General features: G+C 47.1%; 1 protein-coding gene across 3 annotated transcripts in view; it reads right to left on the bottom strand.

Moving 5' to 3' along the window:
* The window catches only part of PABIR2 (PABIR family member 2), a 205,132-nt gene that overhangs the window by 38,192 nt on the left and 150,697 nt on the right, over positions 1-16,243 (bottom strand). The window contains exon 10 of one of the 3 annotated variants that reach the window (XM_088028640.1): positions 2,127-2,202. The exons of 1 other annotated variant lie outside the window; for it this stretch is intronic. In XM_088028640.1, coding sequence (XP_087884766.1) covers positions 2,127-2,202 — 76 coding nt within the window. Of the gene's footprint in view, positions 1-2,126; positions 2,203-16,243 lie in introns of those variants that run through there. One more of the 3 variants, XM_088028639.1, reaches the window with a different exon arrangement.

Genomic DNA, 16,243 nt, shown 5'->3' with positions numbered 1-16,243 from the left:
CAAAGCCTGTGTTTTGACAAAATAGCAAAGGTCCAATCAGTTTTGTTCCCATGCCCACCAATGGGCCACTGAGCATGGCCCTGGGCAGCAAGGTGGCCCCCAGAAAGAGCTTGTCATGTAGCCAGAAAAGAGCTTCAGGTCTTCTTAAGGACTTGCCCACCTGGTACAGACACTGTTGATGTTTTCATTTACTGAGCATTTAGTATGCATCAAGCACATTATAGCCATCGCCTCGCTTAGAATCCTCACAACATCCCTGTTATTTCCCCCTATATATTAGATGAGGAAACTGGATCAGGGAGATGAAGTGACTTGCCCCAAATCACAGAGCTATCTGCCTCTAAAGGTCAAGCTGTATGGCAAACAATCCCCACTCAAATCCTCTTGGTGTGGCCATCACCTTGCAAATCGGGCAGAGGGATGACCGGAGCTTGGCAGCATGCCCTGTGGGTACCCATCCTCCTGAGGCAGTGGGAGGGACGAGAACAAAGACAAAGCTACTGCCCTACGAACCTGCGGTGAGGGCTGCAAATTGTGATGTTCACGAACACGATCACAGTTCCACCTTCCTCTAGGCCAAAAGTTCTTAACATTTTCGGGGGTAGACCCCTTTGAGAATCTGAGGAAAGCTATAGGCTCTCTTCTTAGAAAACTGTATATAAATGCAAACACACAATTTTGTGTAGTTTCAGAAAAATTCATGGAGCTTCCTGTATTTCATCCAAGAGCTACAGACCCTAGGTTAAAAAGTCCCTGCTTTAAGCCAACCTAATTCTATGTTTTAAAAAAAGTGATAAAGTAGGCAACAACCTAGGACACACAAGCCAGGGTTTGCTTTATGGAAATTTTGTTTTCATGTAACTTTCAGGAGCATGCCTAGTCACCTCCATGAGATGCATTTGCAACAAGCATCGCTGTGCTCCCCTGGAGCGCCATGCAGTCAGAGATGACGATGGTGCAGATGACCATCATCAGGACTGCCAGGGCATGGAGCTAGAAATGACACATAGAGCTGGTAGGAAGTTTTGTTTTGTTTGTTTGTTTGTTTGTTTGTTTGTTTTGGTCACCAGAGGGGGGGTAGTCACTCAGCAGACAGCAGTGGCCTTGCTACATGGCGATTGGACTATATGACCTATAACGGCCCTACTCAGCACCATGAGTCAAGGGTTCTAAGACCTATGGAAACCCAAAGAACATTCAGACTGCAAGTCCACTCTTGTTAAGTAGCTGATGGCTCCACGAGAGGCCAGGTACCCAATGGGGGTGGAATAAGTATATATTGGCTCCCTCACCTGAGTCTACAATCAACCTCCTTAACTCTGGCCCGTGTTATTCCAAATAGCAAGTGTTTGTTCCCCACCAACCAGAGGTCCTATTGTTCTTTTACAAAATAGTAGATAATCCCAACCCAAGTCATTCCAAGGCCACTTCCCCCTGGCCTCTTGGGTTTTGAGTAGACAAGGTCTTACTGTAATCTTCAATACTATTGTTAGTCACAGCCCAAGACCGCTTCGTCTAAGGCCCCCGCGAGTGTTTGAACCCTCATACAAACGGTGCTTAGTTGCAAGGCATAGATCTGATACATGGATCCTACAGCACTTTGTCCTTTTAAAAACCTTTGCACTTGAAAATGAGATGTTGCGTAGTATGTTTGAAGGAACGGTGGACCTGGAGCCCTCGTTCCTGCGTGTATATAGCCTCTTACCTCCCTGGGCCTCACTTCCCTCTCTCAGACAGGTAACAATCCTTACCCTGCTTACGTCACATGCGTCTTGCCAGATTCGAATAAGAGAGTGTGTACAGAAATACTGTATTCACTGTAAAGTGTTCGACAAACAGAAGAATTCATAACCATTAGCAATTCAGAAATTTAGAAAACATTTATCGAGGCCATATTATTCCCAGGCACTTTATGTACGTTAAGTGCACACAGGATCTGAAACAGACTTGGAAAAAGGAAAATAAGGCTTCCAAGCCCACACTGCCAGGTGGCAAGGAACTGGGGCACTCTCTCTCTCTCTCGCTCCTCCTTTCCCCCTCCCCCAAGACCAGATGACTTTCCATTATTACTCCACGTTGCCCTGTCCCAGAACATTCCCCCATTGGAATAAGAAATTGTTACTCACTTATGAAAAATATATGCTTGACCCTCCTTGAGACCTCCAAGGCAGTCGCTTCTGTTTCCTCCTTGTGAATGCGCGGCTGGGGATGGAGAGAGGAGAGAGAGGATGAAGCAGCCCCTCGGACTCAACCCCTCTATGTCAGAACTGTTGGAGAAGATGGCCGACAACTTCACGGTTCCCTCTTTCCCTGCCCCCCTTTCTAATTTGCAAGTTGTAAAAATGTGTCGCCCCCCAAATGCACCAGGTGTCTCCAACTTTCTAATTGAGCAAGGCAGACTCCTTCCCAGCCAAGAGCCTTGAAATATTTATCCAAATTTTAGCTTCACTGAATTAATGCCTTAAGCTGGTGAGCAATCCAACTGAAGGTCAATGTTCGTTTCCTAAAGTTGTCCAATGTCTGTGTGGTATTTAGACCTGAAAATGATGACTTTACTCCAGATTGCAAACTCCCCAGAGTGCACCCTGGAGATGCAAGCCAGCCCACACTGTTTTCTGATCAGTCAGCATAAATGAACCTCTCTTTCGAGTTCAAGGTGGGCTCAGAATTGAAGCTGTCTTGAGATAAAGCAGATCAGCCCCATTCACCCCTGGGGGGAAGGCCTCCGAGCAGGGGAATGTGAAAGGCCCCTCCGGTCAGGGGAGACATCCGCTCCCCTTGGCTTTGGGCTGTACCAGTTGGCAGATTAAGCTCTGTGTGAATGCAGGCCAGACCAAAATGGTGCCGAGACAGCCACAGTGTTGTTTAGCAAAAAGAAAGGAAACATCTGCAAATGCTGCGTTGGTGCTGAGCGGGGACAGCCTGCTGCTTTTCCTCATGGGCCCACGGTGGGCCAGGTCCTGACTGATCAGAATGGTTCCCTGAAACAAATGCATTTGAAAGATATTTTCCATCCCCCCCCCCCAACAGGAAATTCTTGTGTTTAGTCATCCTTACTCCATGGGCTGAGTCAGCAAGCTCTGCTTTAACCACAGCTGCTTTCAAATGGTAAGCTTAGAAGACCAGTTAGTTGAGTGAGGAGGCTTGGCTGAAATGCTCTGACAGCCTTAGCTCCGAAATCGGGTTGGATACATTGGAGGAGCTGCAAGTTAGGCGCTGCTCAGGACCTTCACAAGTCCTCCTGGGTGAGCCTCAGTTACTTTTTAGTATGTTGGTACTACAGAGCATTCCAGAAGTAGCAGGGACAACAGTCTGAGTACCTAAAGAGACCAGTACGGTGCAGTGGCATGATCTGTTGGCTTATGACTTAAAGTTCTGGTCCTGCCAATAATTAGCTATATGTGACTATAGGGCGACTGTCCCCTCTCTCTGGCTATTAGCATTCTCAGGCTTAAAATCAAGGCTTGGATAAGAGACCTGTAAGGTTTCTCCCTGCTCTGACGGTCTATGAGACAACCTAGGACAGATGACCAGCCATTCTTTTCCGAAATTACCCAGAGAAGACACTACATGACCTGTTTTGGGAGCCTGGCATTTTATCCATCTGGGGATAAATGTCCACATCCAAGTGTCTTCCCTGGGTCTAACCACAGTCTGATTTCTCTTGTTTGGCCCTCTGCAGACATGGAGAACCCCCAGGGAACATTCTTTTCTAGAAGATCCTTTGTCAACTCCAAGAGCCTTCAGGTCTGAGTTCTGGTAAATCCTCTGCAGGCAAGGGAGGCCATTGCTTAGGTTTCAGTGACCACACTTCCCTCTCCTCAGATCTGGTTGTTATCACTGACTTGTGACCCTGGGGGAGACTAAGGTTGGGATAGACTATCCATTGGACAGTTAGCTCTGCAGAAAGGAGGAAGTTACTTATTCCAGATCAGACACCTCACAGAAGTTGCCCTAGAGCACAGAGAGTCTCGGGCACATGAGAGAGAAGAGCCTCGTATAATGTGACCCTCTCCACTCCGGGATCCACATCTGGACATGTGCGCCCAATGCTGAAGATGGTTACCATTTACTGAACATTTATTCTGTATGCTGGACATTGTTCTAAGCAATTTACATGCTCATTTGATTTCATTTAATCCTCACAACAGTTCAATTCTTTTTCATGTTTTACAGATTAGGAAACTGAGGTACATCAGAGGTTTATTAACTTGCTCGAGGTTAAACCACTAGTAAGCTGGGGAGCTGTTCTTCTGACCCAGGGCTCAGCTCTGAACCATCATGCTTCTGAGAGAGGCCAGCTTTATGGGAGGACTGACATGGTATGGATGATTCTGGCCCCTGTAGGGACTGCCCGCCCCACCTGCCTCAGGTGCCTGCATCCCTGGTCAGGTGTAGGTGCCTGGTCTGGTTTCCATGGCGCTCTGTGCCCCCTTCTACAGGGAAAAAAGGCTTCCTCCTGCAGAGCTGCCAAGTGTTGACTCTACGACACCAGAAATGAGTCATGTTTTCCTCTTATGAGGGCAACCTAGGGAAAGATCATTCTATAAGATGGGTTTCCCCAAACTAAAGAAAGTGTTGGAAAATGACCCCATTCCTCTGAGCTGGCAAATCCATTAAACTTGTCAAATGTCAGAGTTTGGGGAGAACTTACAGCATCGTCAAAGTCCTTCCTGTTACAGATGAGAGACTGAAGTTGAGAGAGTGGGATCAGATGCCTGCAGACTGAGGAGTAGTTGGCTCTTAAAAGTTTGGGAAAGGGACAGAAATGACAGAGTTCACCTACTTTATAATTCCCTTGAGCCCACCCTACGAGGGAACTGGAAGGAGGGATTCACCCACACACCAGAGCCATAACCCTTCGCATAACAGGGATTCCATAAGCGTGGGCTTCTAATGCAGTGAGATACCAAGGGACCGCCACATTCAGATGACCAAGGGCCACAGCTAAATGGTAATGTCCCCATAACTTCACACCAGATCTACTGACAAATTGGATCCCACACCAACAATCACAAAGGACTTTGGGGAAAACCACTTCTGTTGAAAGAGAAGCTGGTCAAAAACTTGTGGACTAATGACTGTGATCCAAATACCCTCTCAAAGCTGACTCTAGTGAAAGCCAAGTGGAACCACCTTACTTCTCAGTTTTGAATGTGCGGACGTTATTGAAATATTTTCAAGCCAAAAGGCGTGTAAAGTCTTCTTTTAAAATAAATCTTATGGTAGTATAAGTTTTCATGGATCCTAACACAAGAGTCAATATGGAAAAATGTGAAGAAGGACCTGGAGCTTTGTCTGTGGTTAAAGCTGCCAGGGATTGGCCCTAGGGAACAGTGTCTTAATGGCTGTTTTCAAAGAAACAGCAGATCCTCTTTCCTTCCCCAGTGTGAGCCCACAATGTATTTTCCAGCCTCTTCCTCCTCAACTCAGAAGAAAGTACCAGAGTTTAAAAATAAAAGGTACAGAATTAGAGCTCTTGCCTGGTTTGCCTGCTACTGAGCAGATAGAAACCTTATGAAGTGTCATGTCTCCTCTAGCTAGACTCGAACAGGCTGTTAAAAAGACCCGCATTATGTTGTTGGGTAGAGTCTATTACTGCCCCCTACTTGGCTTTGCCATGTGGTAAAGTCGGCCACACACCATCTTATAAATAACCGAATGAACTCCCCCTCATTTTATAGGGTGGCTAAAGCCTGATTACCTTTCACAATCAGCCAACCTCTTAATTCATCCCAGCTTGCAGCTGGTCTCCAGGAACATGGAGGAGGCTTGGCTGGGCGGGAAGGCGGAGGGTGGGAGAGCGACAGGGCATGCGTGCACACGTGCGTGGCCCACAGAACCACTCTGGAAGGTTTTTTTTCTTAGGTAGTCAGGACTTGCAAACGAGAAGAAAAAAAAAAAAACCCTGCCTTTGTAGTGTTAGGGGATGACATTTCGTTGCAAAAATAAATGATTTGGTCATTACCATTTCATGGTTGTTGGCAACCAACCGCCTCTGCTTTCTAACAATTTCCATTTTAGGCACTGACAGGCCCTTCAAAGTGATTCAGCCAAATATCCACCCAAAGTTGCGTATTTGGCAGTTTCATACTGAAAAATCTGGGGCCTCTGGGCAAAAATGTCAGAAAGGGCTCCCTCCTTCTTTGTCAATTGCAAAACAAACAGATCACCATAAACAGTCACCAGGGGCTCCTTGGGCAGCCATGCTGCCGGAAAGAGAAGGAACGGAAGTTGTTGGCAGGGGCTGTTTCCTTGGCTCTGGTTACTGCTCTCACTCTCCGTTGCTGCTTGTTCTTTTCCTGAAGGCCAGAGCCGCCTCCGTCGTTAACCCTAACCGAGGTGAGGCCCAGGTCTTCAGCAGGCAGGCATGCCCTGCTGGTGGAAAGCCATGAGCAGAAATGGAAATCACTGGGACATGATTCTCTGAGGTGCTGGGGTCTGGGAATACTTGGAAAGCTCACCTTATTGAACTAGCTGAACTTAACACGCAGGCTGTTACCATGGACCCTCATGAGGCAACTTGTCCAGGTTGGTCTCTGGAACCCACCTGGGTCTCTGGGCCTCTGGGCAACCATAAGGCCTAGAGTACTCTGGTTTGCCCACTGGGAAGCAAAAGCGGAGCACCTCCCAGGGAGCCTCCTGCCCGACCAGGAGCCCTAAGAGTCTGAGTCCCCAAAGTTCTTTCACACACCTTTCCCTCAGCCTTAAAGGCTCTCCTCCGGGCTTTTTAAGCAACTGGCCCCCTCTCTTCATGCTGGACTCCTTTAAATGTCCGGCTACCTTGGTGAGGCCATCCTGACTCCTTAGCCCAGGCCCTACCTGATTTTTCTCTCTCACATAACCTATTTTTTTTTTTTTCTGCTTTAAGCCCTCATTACCATTTGTATTTATCTGTGTGTCTGCCTATGACTCATCTCTCCTGTGATACAGTAAAGCTCCATGGAGTCAGGGGCCACTTTTGTTCAACACTGTACTCCAGACGCCTCTCATAGTGCCTGGCACATAGGAGATGCTCAACAAATACCTGTTGAGCGAATGAACAAACTGGTGGCATTCTGGTTACTCGTCCAGTCTGTGAAAATTCAAAAAGTAGGCTTTATTATCTCCACACATAGGTCTCTCCCTAAAAACTTCCTGCGTTTGTTGCCACTTGTCTATCTGGGAGAGAGAGCTAGCCCTCAGCCACATCCTTCCCCTGTCCACTTCCTACTTCTTACTTGCTTCACGATGCCCAGGATCTGGGCACCAGGCCCAGGCAGCTTTTTGGCCGGTGGCAGTGAGGGCTGAGACTTTGCCACTCCGAACTGCTCTACCAGCAGCAGATCGAAATGTCATTGGTGGGGGAGCAGACTATTATATTTAATAATAATACTCGAGTTTACCTTCTCTTCCCTTTGGGAGCTATTTTTAAGAAGTTATTTAGATTCCCTGTCTAAAAACAGTAGCCAGGGGCGCCTGGGTGTCTCAGTCATTAAGCGTCTGCCTTCAGCTCAGGTCATGATCCCAGGGTCCTGGGATCGAGCCCCACGTCAGGCTCCCTGCTCGGCGGGGAGCCTGCTTCTCCCTCTCCCACTCCCCCTGCTTGTGTTCCCTCTCTTGCTGTCTCTCTCTCTGTGTCAAATAAATGAACAAAGTCTTTTTTTAAAAAAAGTCTCTTACATTATAAAAAAAAAATAAAAACAGTAGCCAGCCTTCTCAAAACGACAAATGAAGTCACGTTGCTGTTATGTCTGAAGATGGCCTTCCATTCAGTTGTCAAGGACAGCCACAGTCACCCAGCTGCTCAGTCCCCCTTCCTTTAAGTAAGGAAAGAATGAGTTACCAGATCGCCAACATTCGAAAAGAGTTTCCATCGGGTTCCCATGCCTTCTGCTCCCTTTCCTCCTGTCATTAGCTTCAACAACATTGATGTTTGTTGGGTCTAGAAAGGTATGGAAGGCCCCGGGCTTTCTGATTACACTTTTCAGTGGCAACCAACCCATGTCTTTCTGCTCTATCATTCCCTAACACCACCAAGGAAGGTTTTCCCCCATCCCTATTTTAAAATATGAATCATCTCAACTCTGAAAATCTTCCCCAAAAAGTCGATCAAAATTTAAAATATGTTTCTTTCAGCCTGGAAGTCCCACTGCTTCGACTAGATCCTGCAAAGATGGATGGACCTCCAGAGTGTTCCCCGAAATAGCATTTATAATTGCGGTGCTCCGGCAGAATGGAACCCTAAGCAGTCACAAAAACTGGTAAGATGGGTCTGTATGTCCTGTCATGGAACGATCTCCCTGATGTCCTAAATGAAAAAAGCAAAGTTTGACACAGTCGGATCCCGTATGTCTTCAGAGCCTGTCAGTTCTTCCTTCCAGCAATTTCACAAAATCTTGCCCTTTCATTTCCTCTCACTGGTTCAGACCCCTAACTGGTCCCCTGGTCCCAAGGTCTCTCTTTCCAGTTCGTCTTTCCCGTCAAGTGGAATGAACGTTCAAAAACATCACTTTTTCCAGATCTCCTTACTGCCAGAGGCAGAGTCTCAAGCATCTGGGCCATCACAATGACGGAAGGCGTGTTTCCACGTTCTGGGAGATCTGACTGGAGGGTGGGTTCCACCCCTGACCAGCTGTTTGACTTAACCCCTCTGAGCCTCAGTTTCTCCATCTGAAAAATGGTCATAGGGTGGTTGTGAGAATGAAATGAGGAAACCATGAAAAGAGTTCGGCATGGTGGCAGGCACATGGTAAGGGCCAAATAAATGGGACTTATTATTACTATTGTTATTTTTATTATTAAACCAGAAATTGGTTTATTTGAAATTCTTTGAGAAGTGCTTTGTAACTTCATAACATCGCTTGAAAGAAGAAGGTCCACATGTTTCCTTCATGCTTCCTGGACATCTAATACCCACTGCATACAGCGAGGCCGCCTTCTGTCTATTTTCCCCGCTACGCGCTGCAAAGGTTTCCCCTCTCTCATACCCACAAATCTAGAGGGCATGTCTAAGTCCCTTGGATCCGTGGCCTCCAGGAGTTTCTCTACAGACTTTAATCATACGACACCCCTTCTGTGTCTTCATCTTCCCCCACTATTTTGCTCTAATCTTTCCTGCCTGGCCTTGTAGGGTAGCATCCCAATGCCTTCAGTCCTTTCCTGGCTTCATTAAGAGTTTCTTTGTGGCTGCCTGTTCTGTGTTTTTTTTCTTTGGGATCAGGTGATGATTTTACTCCACTAATTCTTTAAAACAAAAAGGGCTGTTAGCCCGTGCTGTGGAATGAAAGGGCATGCCAGTTCTGGTTTTTGTTTTTTATTTTGTTTTTTTTATTCTTGTAAGATCCTCATTTTATGCCATTATTGTGAAAGGGAAATGATATTTTTACGTTCTGTTTTGATTTCTGCCTATTTCACTGAGTGGGCTCCCAGAGTGGAGTCACAAAAGGCAAGGCCCCCATCTCAGTTTTGCCTGCGGCCGGATTCGCTGTGTGACCCCAAGGGTGCGTTGAAGAGATTCCTGCATCTGTCTCATCAGTGAAATGAGAGTGTTGTGTCTTCCAGCTCTGATGTTCAGTTCTTCTGTGGATCCTGAAGGCAGAGAGACAGTGGCAACGTTCTCTCATCACCCCTACCCCAGTGTCTTGGTGGGGCTGGTTCAAGTTGAAATTAGCTATTCCGTGGGACAGTTTCATCTATTTCTAAGAGCCCAGCTCTTGAACATTTTTCTGATGTATGTGAAATGTCAGAAGAATTGTTATTTCCTTTTTTTTTTTTTTCTCCAGGGCTCACCTTAGCGCCGAGCTCCAAGCCCCACTTACCGCTGAGAAAAACCATACATGCTGAGCTCTGGTCAGATTTGATGGTGAAGAACATTTCTCTCATTACCACCTCCATTCCCGGTGATGGCCATCATCACACATTTCCATCCTGGATGTCTTCCAGGCAAATGCTGACTAGTTGATTATTTGCACAGATGATTGGAGCATGCCCTTGCTTTTGGGTTTGCCTCCAACGTCTCTTTATTGAGAGTTTTTATATTAAACATACACTAAGTCTCAAGCTTGATTTTAACTGATCCCACATGAAGGAACGATTTTCAACTCATAACACATGAGGAACATCTGTTCCGCTTATTTGAATTTAGGCAGTGCCATTATTATTGTAGAAGCTGACTGTTGAGTATCAATATTTGTCTCTTTCAGTTCCATTGAACTTTCCGGGGTGCCACTCCCAGTTGTGTGGATCTTTTAAACTTACATCCTGGAGTCGATAAAACAGTGGAACAGCTCCCATTTTCTTTTTCAGTTTCTCGGACTTTTGCTGCAGACCTCGGGTCAGGCCCTGGGTGTTGCTTGCCCATGTGGTTGGGACATGAGTGTCCCTGTCAAACGCGGCCAGAATCACCATTCAAAAGTCCAGGCATCAGGTGCACAGACTTTGAGGCTGCCTCAGGAAGGCCGTTCCAGACCTTTGTTTGAAATGAGCGAGTTCCCAGGGGGGATGTGACTGCTCCGGGAATTCACCTGCAAACGGGAACCCGCTGAGCTGAGTTAGCGCTCTCTGGGGCCTCCGGGTGGGTCATGAAGGAGGATGTCTCTGGACCAGAGGCTCTCATCTTTGATGTCAGGACACTCTGGTGTCTGACAATCAGTTGCTATTTGTTTTTGATAATCAAATACCAAAGCTTGGGTATGATTTACTTAAACAAATAAACGCAAGCAGATTCCAGGATTTCTCTATAAATAACTCTCACTAACATTCCCATATGCTCTCAGGAGTGGGAGAGAAAGGGGTGGGGTTCTGTTCAGTGCTCTGGGAACGAAGGAGAACTCTGGGTGTGCCCAAGAGCATGTGAACACCATGGGCACTCATGCCGGGCTCCCATCCCTGGCAGCACGTGGGTATTTTAACAAGGGCCTCATGAGATTATTCCCCTGCCGATGGGGTCTGTCACAGTGGGGATTTAAGGGCAGGCAAGACAGGGCAGGCAGCACATACCACGAAGGCAATATGTTGGCTCTAAGTAAGCAGATGGGCTCTGAGTCGGGCTAAATACATGATAAATAACAGAAGGACTTAAGTTGGGATCTTAACTACTAGTTCATCCTTGGCCAAGTAACTCAATTTCTCGGAGCCTCAGACTATTTGCCTTTAAAATGGGGACATCACTCTTACCTACTTCCGAGAGATGTTGTGTGGCTTCAGCAGGATGGTGCAAAAAAATCACCCAGCATGTGTCTTGGGTGAGCTCAGTGTGACTAGCACGCTGTAGGTACTCAAAACAATGCTGGCTTGACACAAAAGGCCACATATTGTATGAGTCCACTTGAGATTGTTTTATTTATTTGAGAGATGGGGGGTGGGAAGGGCAGAGGGAGAGAGAGAATCCCAAGCAGACTCCCCGCTGAGCATGGAGCCAGACGCAGGGCTCGATCCCACGACCCTGAGCTCATGACCCAAGCCAAAGTCAAGAGTCGGATGCTCAACAGACTGAGCCACCCAGGCGCCCCGTGTGAGTTCACTTAAATAAAATATCCAGAATAGTTAAATCCATAGAGGCACAAAGCAGATTGGTGGGTGCCAGAAGCTAGGGGGTGAGGGAGATGGTGAATGACTGCTTAATGGGTGTGGGGTCTCCTTTGGGGGTGATGGAAATGTTCCGGAACTAGACAGAAGTGATGACTGTACAACACTGTGAATACACAAAATGCCACCAAACTGTGCACTTTAAAATGGTTACAATGGTAAGTTTTGTGTTATTTGTATTTTACCACATTAAGCCCCAACATTCATTGGCTTGGGTTTAGCACTTTCTTCTCTTTTGTGTGGCTCTATTTCACAGACAGCTCTGAGATAGTGTGCTTGTTTGGGGCTGATAATCAGGTCCCTGCTTCTACCCCAGACAGGCTACAGGGTACGGCTATGAGGTGCTCACACTCTGGGCCAACATCCCACAAAATGGCTGGGCCCTAGCCCTCATCTCCTTCGAGCTGGTGTTACGTTGGCCCTGTGGCCTTGCCCCTGACCTGAGCCCATGCTGGAGGAGTAAAAACAGTAGGAAGGGCACCAGCAGGCACCAGAGGACTAGGCTGAGGCCCAGGAGAAACAGTGGTGTCCAACTCAAAGCCAACGGTTCTTCCGTCAGGCCACTCAGAGCTGACTGGCCCTGGTGGAAGCCACTGACAGCCCCGCTCTTGGAAAACACCCCTGTCCGCACTGCCTCAGGGAGCCTAAGAAGGGCTCATGGGATTATTAAGCCCCCACCATACCCTCCTTGAGCAATCACCCAACACTCCAAAAGCTAAGATTCTTGAGCTGCAACCAGGAATGTCCCTGGAGTGAATTAGTTTTGGAGGGTATTGAGGGACCGGCTCCCATCTGGGGTCTAGAGGGTGACTGAAGCATTTGAGATTTGTTACCCAATAAAAATCTCCGCTAAGGCCCAAGACTGAAATAACTCAGCTGGGCTCTGGGCTCAGCAGGAACCATTCATTAGCTAACACTTCTCGTCTGTGACCGTTACACACAGGTTTTTTTCATGCCCCCCGAAATGGGCTTCAGCATCGCAGCCGGCACACGGCTGTGGCCTCACAGTGTTTACATTACCCAGACTCATGCAGTCTGTGCGGGAGACAGAGAACGGATCTGACTGAGCTTTTGGAAAACGGGATTTTGAAAAGTTCCGTGGTCGGCTCTCGCCCCTCCCCTTCCTGAGCGGCAGAGGGACCGAGGTGGAACGAAACAGGCACGGCTAGGGGAGGGAGGCTCTCACATCTTCGTTTGGCACTGCTTTGTGTGACACCTCCAGGTGGCGGGAGCTGAGCTGAGACCACAGGATTAAGGCGGCCAAACGCTGGTTCATCACTCTGGCGCCTCGTCCTACTGGTCAGCGCGAGCTCCCTGAGGACCCCGCACATGTGAAGAGAACAGAAGGGCCAGGGTCCCCGTAGACAGCTGGTCTGTGACCAATTGCTCACCAAGTGGAAGCAGGGGCTGGTTAATCCTACTGGGGTGTTCAGGCCCTACCACACTACTTCGCGGGCAACCTACTCCAGTTCGGCAGCCATTTTGTTTCATTTCCTCAGGTTGCTGTTCAATACGGTTCCCAAGTCCTGTCCATTCGGCCCTCAAAATGCATCTGACATCTTCCCTTCTCTGTCACCATTGCTACTGCTTGGAGTCAGGGCCATATTTCCTCATGTCTGCACTAGGGCACCATCTTTCTAACTGGTCTCCTCTCCCTGCTCACTCTTCCAGAGATGTAACCTTATATCCCATCCCATCCCGCCTCATCCCATTAACAAATATTTCCTGAGTGCTGACCATGGGGTAAGCCCTTTGTTAGGCACCAGGGATACACATGTCAACGAGACACAAGCTCTTTCCACAAGAAAAACAGTTCAAGGGGAAGAGGGACAAGGAGGCAGGGAATAACAGGAAAGTATGAAAAGTGCTAGGCCAGGGCCCGGGGACTATGGGAGGCCAGAGGAGAGCCCGGAACCTCAACTATGAGAGTTGAGGAGAGAGTTAAGAGAAGACTCCCCTGATGTCATTTTCATCTGGCCACTCATCTCCAACCCTACGTTGCCACCACCATCTGTCTCCAACCTTCTTTTTCAACCAAATATCCCCTAACCCCCTTCAAAGAAAACTCTATTCCAGAAAGACTGGTCCCCTGACTGTTATTCAACGTATATAAACTCTCCTACCTCCTCGGCTTTGCTACTATTGCCCTTTGCCCTTGCCCTTGGCCATGACCTGTCTTATTTTGGAGCTGTTGGCCAGGCATCGTGTCCTCCTGCTCTCCTCTTATGTCTTCCTCCAGCACCAACGCAGTGCCTGGCACCTGGCATCTGTTGACTGATGACCTACGAAGTAGAGTTTCTTTTCACTGTGGGACTAATCTGCCTCTCACAAGCAGGAAAAATAGTTTTGCTTCTATTAGGGCTATCAGAAAAATCTGTGGGTGCAGATGAAGGGGCTTGGAAAACTGCTGGTAAGTTTCGGTCACACTGTCCCCAGATTTGTCCTGACCTCTTGGAAAGAGGATGCTGTCAATAATCAAGCAGAGATTAGCAGTTTCAAGAGCTCCAGTAGGCGTATAGTTGGATATATTTTCCATTCTGATTTAAATATTTAGCCTGATTTGTTTTTGGCTTTGTTTTGTTTTGTTTTGTTTTGTTTTGGTCCTGAGCCTGTTGGTCAGGGCTAATTTGTACAGCTGCTTTTTCGTTTGGTTTCTTCCAAGAAAGTGAGAGGAAATAAGGTTGCCAGCAAATTTGCAGTTACCAAGGTTTTCCTAAGATGAATATTATTTTTCTCTTCTAATATTGCCAAATACAGTATAAAGAGAAGCATGTGATTATTCCACAAATTTAGTTGTACCAGGGGTCAAATCCTGTACTCTGTCCGCATCCTGATGTTGGGAGACCTATAATGCTGATTTCCTGGCCTGCTATTTAGTCAACCATATTTCCATAGTTGTACCATATTTCCAAAATTGTAAATTCACCCTGATTTTGAGCTTGGATGCTCAGACTTGCCTCCTCCCGGATTTCAGCAGGAAGGGCCAAGGGGGCTGCTTTGGGTAGGGGAGGGAGAGGGGACGCGGTGGAGGAGTCAGGGCAGGAGAAAGAGCACTAGGGGGAGAGGAGCACTGGGGGTTGGTCTCTGCCCTGCCACTGACTCAATGTGTGACTTGGGCACGTCCCTTTTTCTTTCTGAGCATCTCTACAGGGAGTATGAGAGTGCATATGCTCTCAGGCCCTCCCTTTCCTGTCAAATAAATATTATTGGACCCTGTCACTTTGTGTTGGGTGTTTCTCTAAAGGTTAATCAAGCAAATGCCAAAGCCTTGTCAATACCGACAAGGCTTCTCCCCTCTGATCTGCCCTTAGGAGGCCTTTGCCCAAGTTGGTGCTTGGTTATCCTGAAGCCTGAGAAGAATGGCCTGGAAGAGAGTGCCCATGTCATTAAAGGAAGGCAAGTCTAGCCTAGATAGCAGGTTTTGAGTCTTGCTTAAGCCTGGAGGCTACTTTTTTAATAGCTTTGTTGAGATACGATTCATATACCCTACAATTCACCCATTTAAAATGTATAATTCAGTGGGTTTTAGTATATTCTCAGAATTGTGCCTCCATCATCACTATCAATTTGAGAACATTCCCATCACCCCCAAAAGAAACCCTGTACCCTTTAGCTGTCATGCCCCTGCCCCCAAACTCCTCACGCTGCACAGTGCTACGCAGCCACTAATATTTCTGTTTCTATGGAATTGCCTCTTGTAGACATTTTGTAGAAATGGAATCATATGATGTCTTTTGTGACTGGCTTCTTTCACGCAGCATAATGGGGTGTGTTTTGGGGGGCTTTTTTTTAAAGATTTTATTTATTTATTTGAGAGAGAGAGAGAGAGAGAGAGCATGAGCAGGGGGAGAGGCAGAGGAAGAGGGATAAGCAGACTCCCCTCTGAGCAGGGAGCCAGATGCGGGGTTCAATCCCAGGACCGCAGGATCATGACCTGAGCCGAAGGCAGACGCTTAACCGACTGAGCCACCCAGACGCCCTGCACTCAGCATAAAGTTTTAAAGGTTCATCCATGTTGTAGCATAGATCAGTCCTTCATTTCTTTTATGGCTGAATAACATTTCATTGCATAGATATACCACATTTTGTTTATCCATTCATCCGTTAATGGACATTGAGGGGTTTCTGTTTTACCTATTATGAATAAAGCTATTGAACATTCATGTACAAGATTTTGTGTGGACATTTGTTTTCGATTCTTTTCGGTATACACTTAGGAGTAGAGTTGCTGAGTCATATGGTAACTGTGTTTAACTGAGAAATTTCAGACTGTTTTGCAAAGTGGCTGTACCATTTTACAGTCCCCGCAGCAGTATATGAGGGCTCCAATTTCTGGAGGTTACATTTTAATTGTGTCCCATTGGTAGGGAATATTTTCCAGGGTTGATGGCTTGGAGATGCCATCTCCCTGGGATAGTTTGGACCATGAAATGTTAACTTTTCAAGGGGATAATTTTTATAAACAAGTCCCCTCCATTTTGTTATATGGTGGTTAGATCCTAGGAGAAGGTGACTTGAGGGAAGCCACCACTGGCCTTTGAAATCTGCAAGAATTCAGTGGAAACACTTCCATGCGATCCAGCAGAATGGCTTATAATAAGATGTTGTGGGTTTGTAGTGGAACCCATGTCAGTTTTAGCCCTTTTAAGGTACTTTCTGTCAGCACTAGATCATT

This window comes from Eumetopias jubatus, unplaced genomic scaffold (assembly GCF_037043125.1).
Source record: "Eumetopias jubatus isolate StellerSeaLion01/CBP00866 unplaced genomic scaffold, mEumJub1_p1.0 scaffold_11, whole genome shotgun sequence".
Lineage (NCBI taxonomy): Eukaryota > Metazoa > Chordata > Mammalia > Carnivora > Otariidae > Eumetopias > Eumetopias jubatus.
The sequence above is the reverse complement of the archived record's forward strand: the minus strand, read 5'-3'. Positions and strand labels throughout refer to the sequence as shown.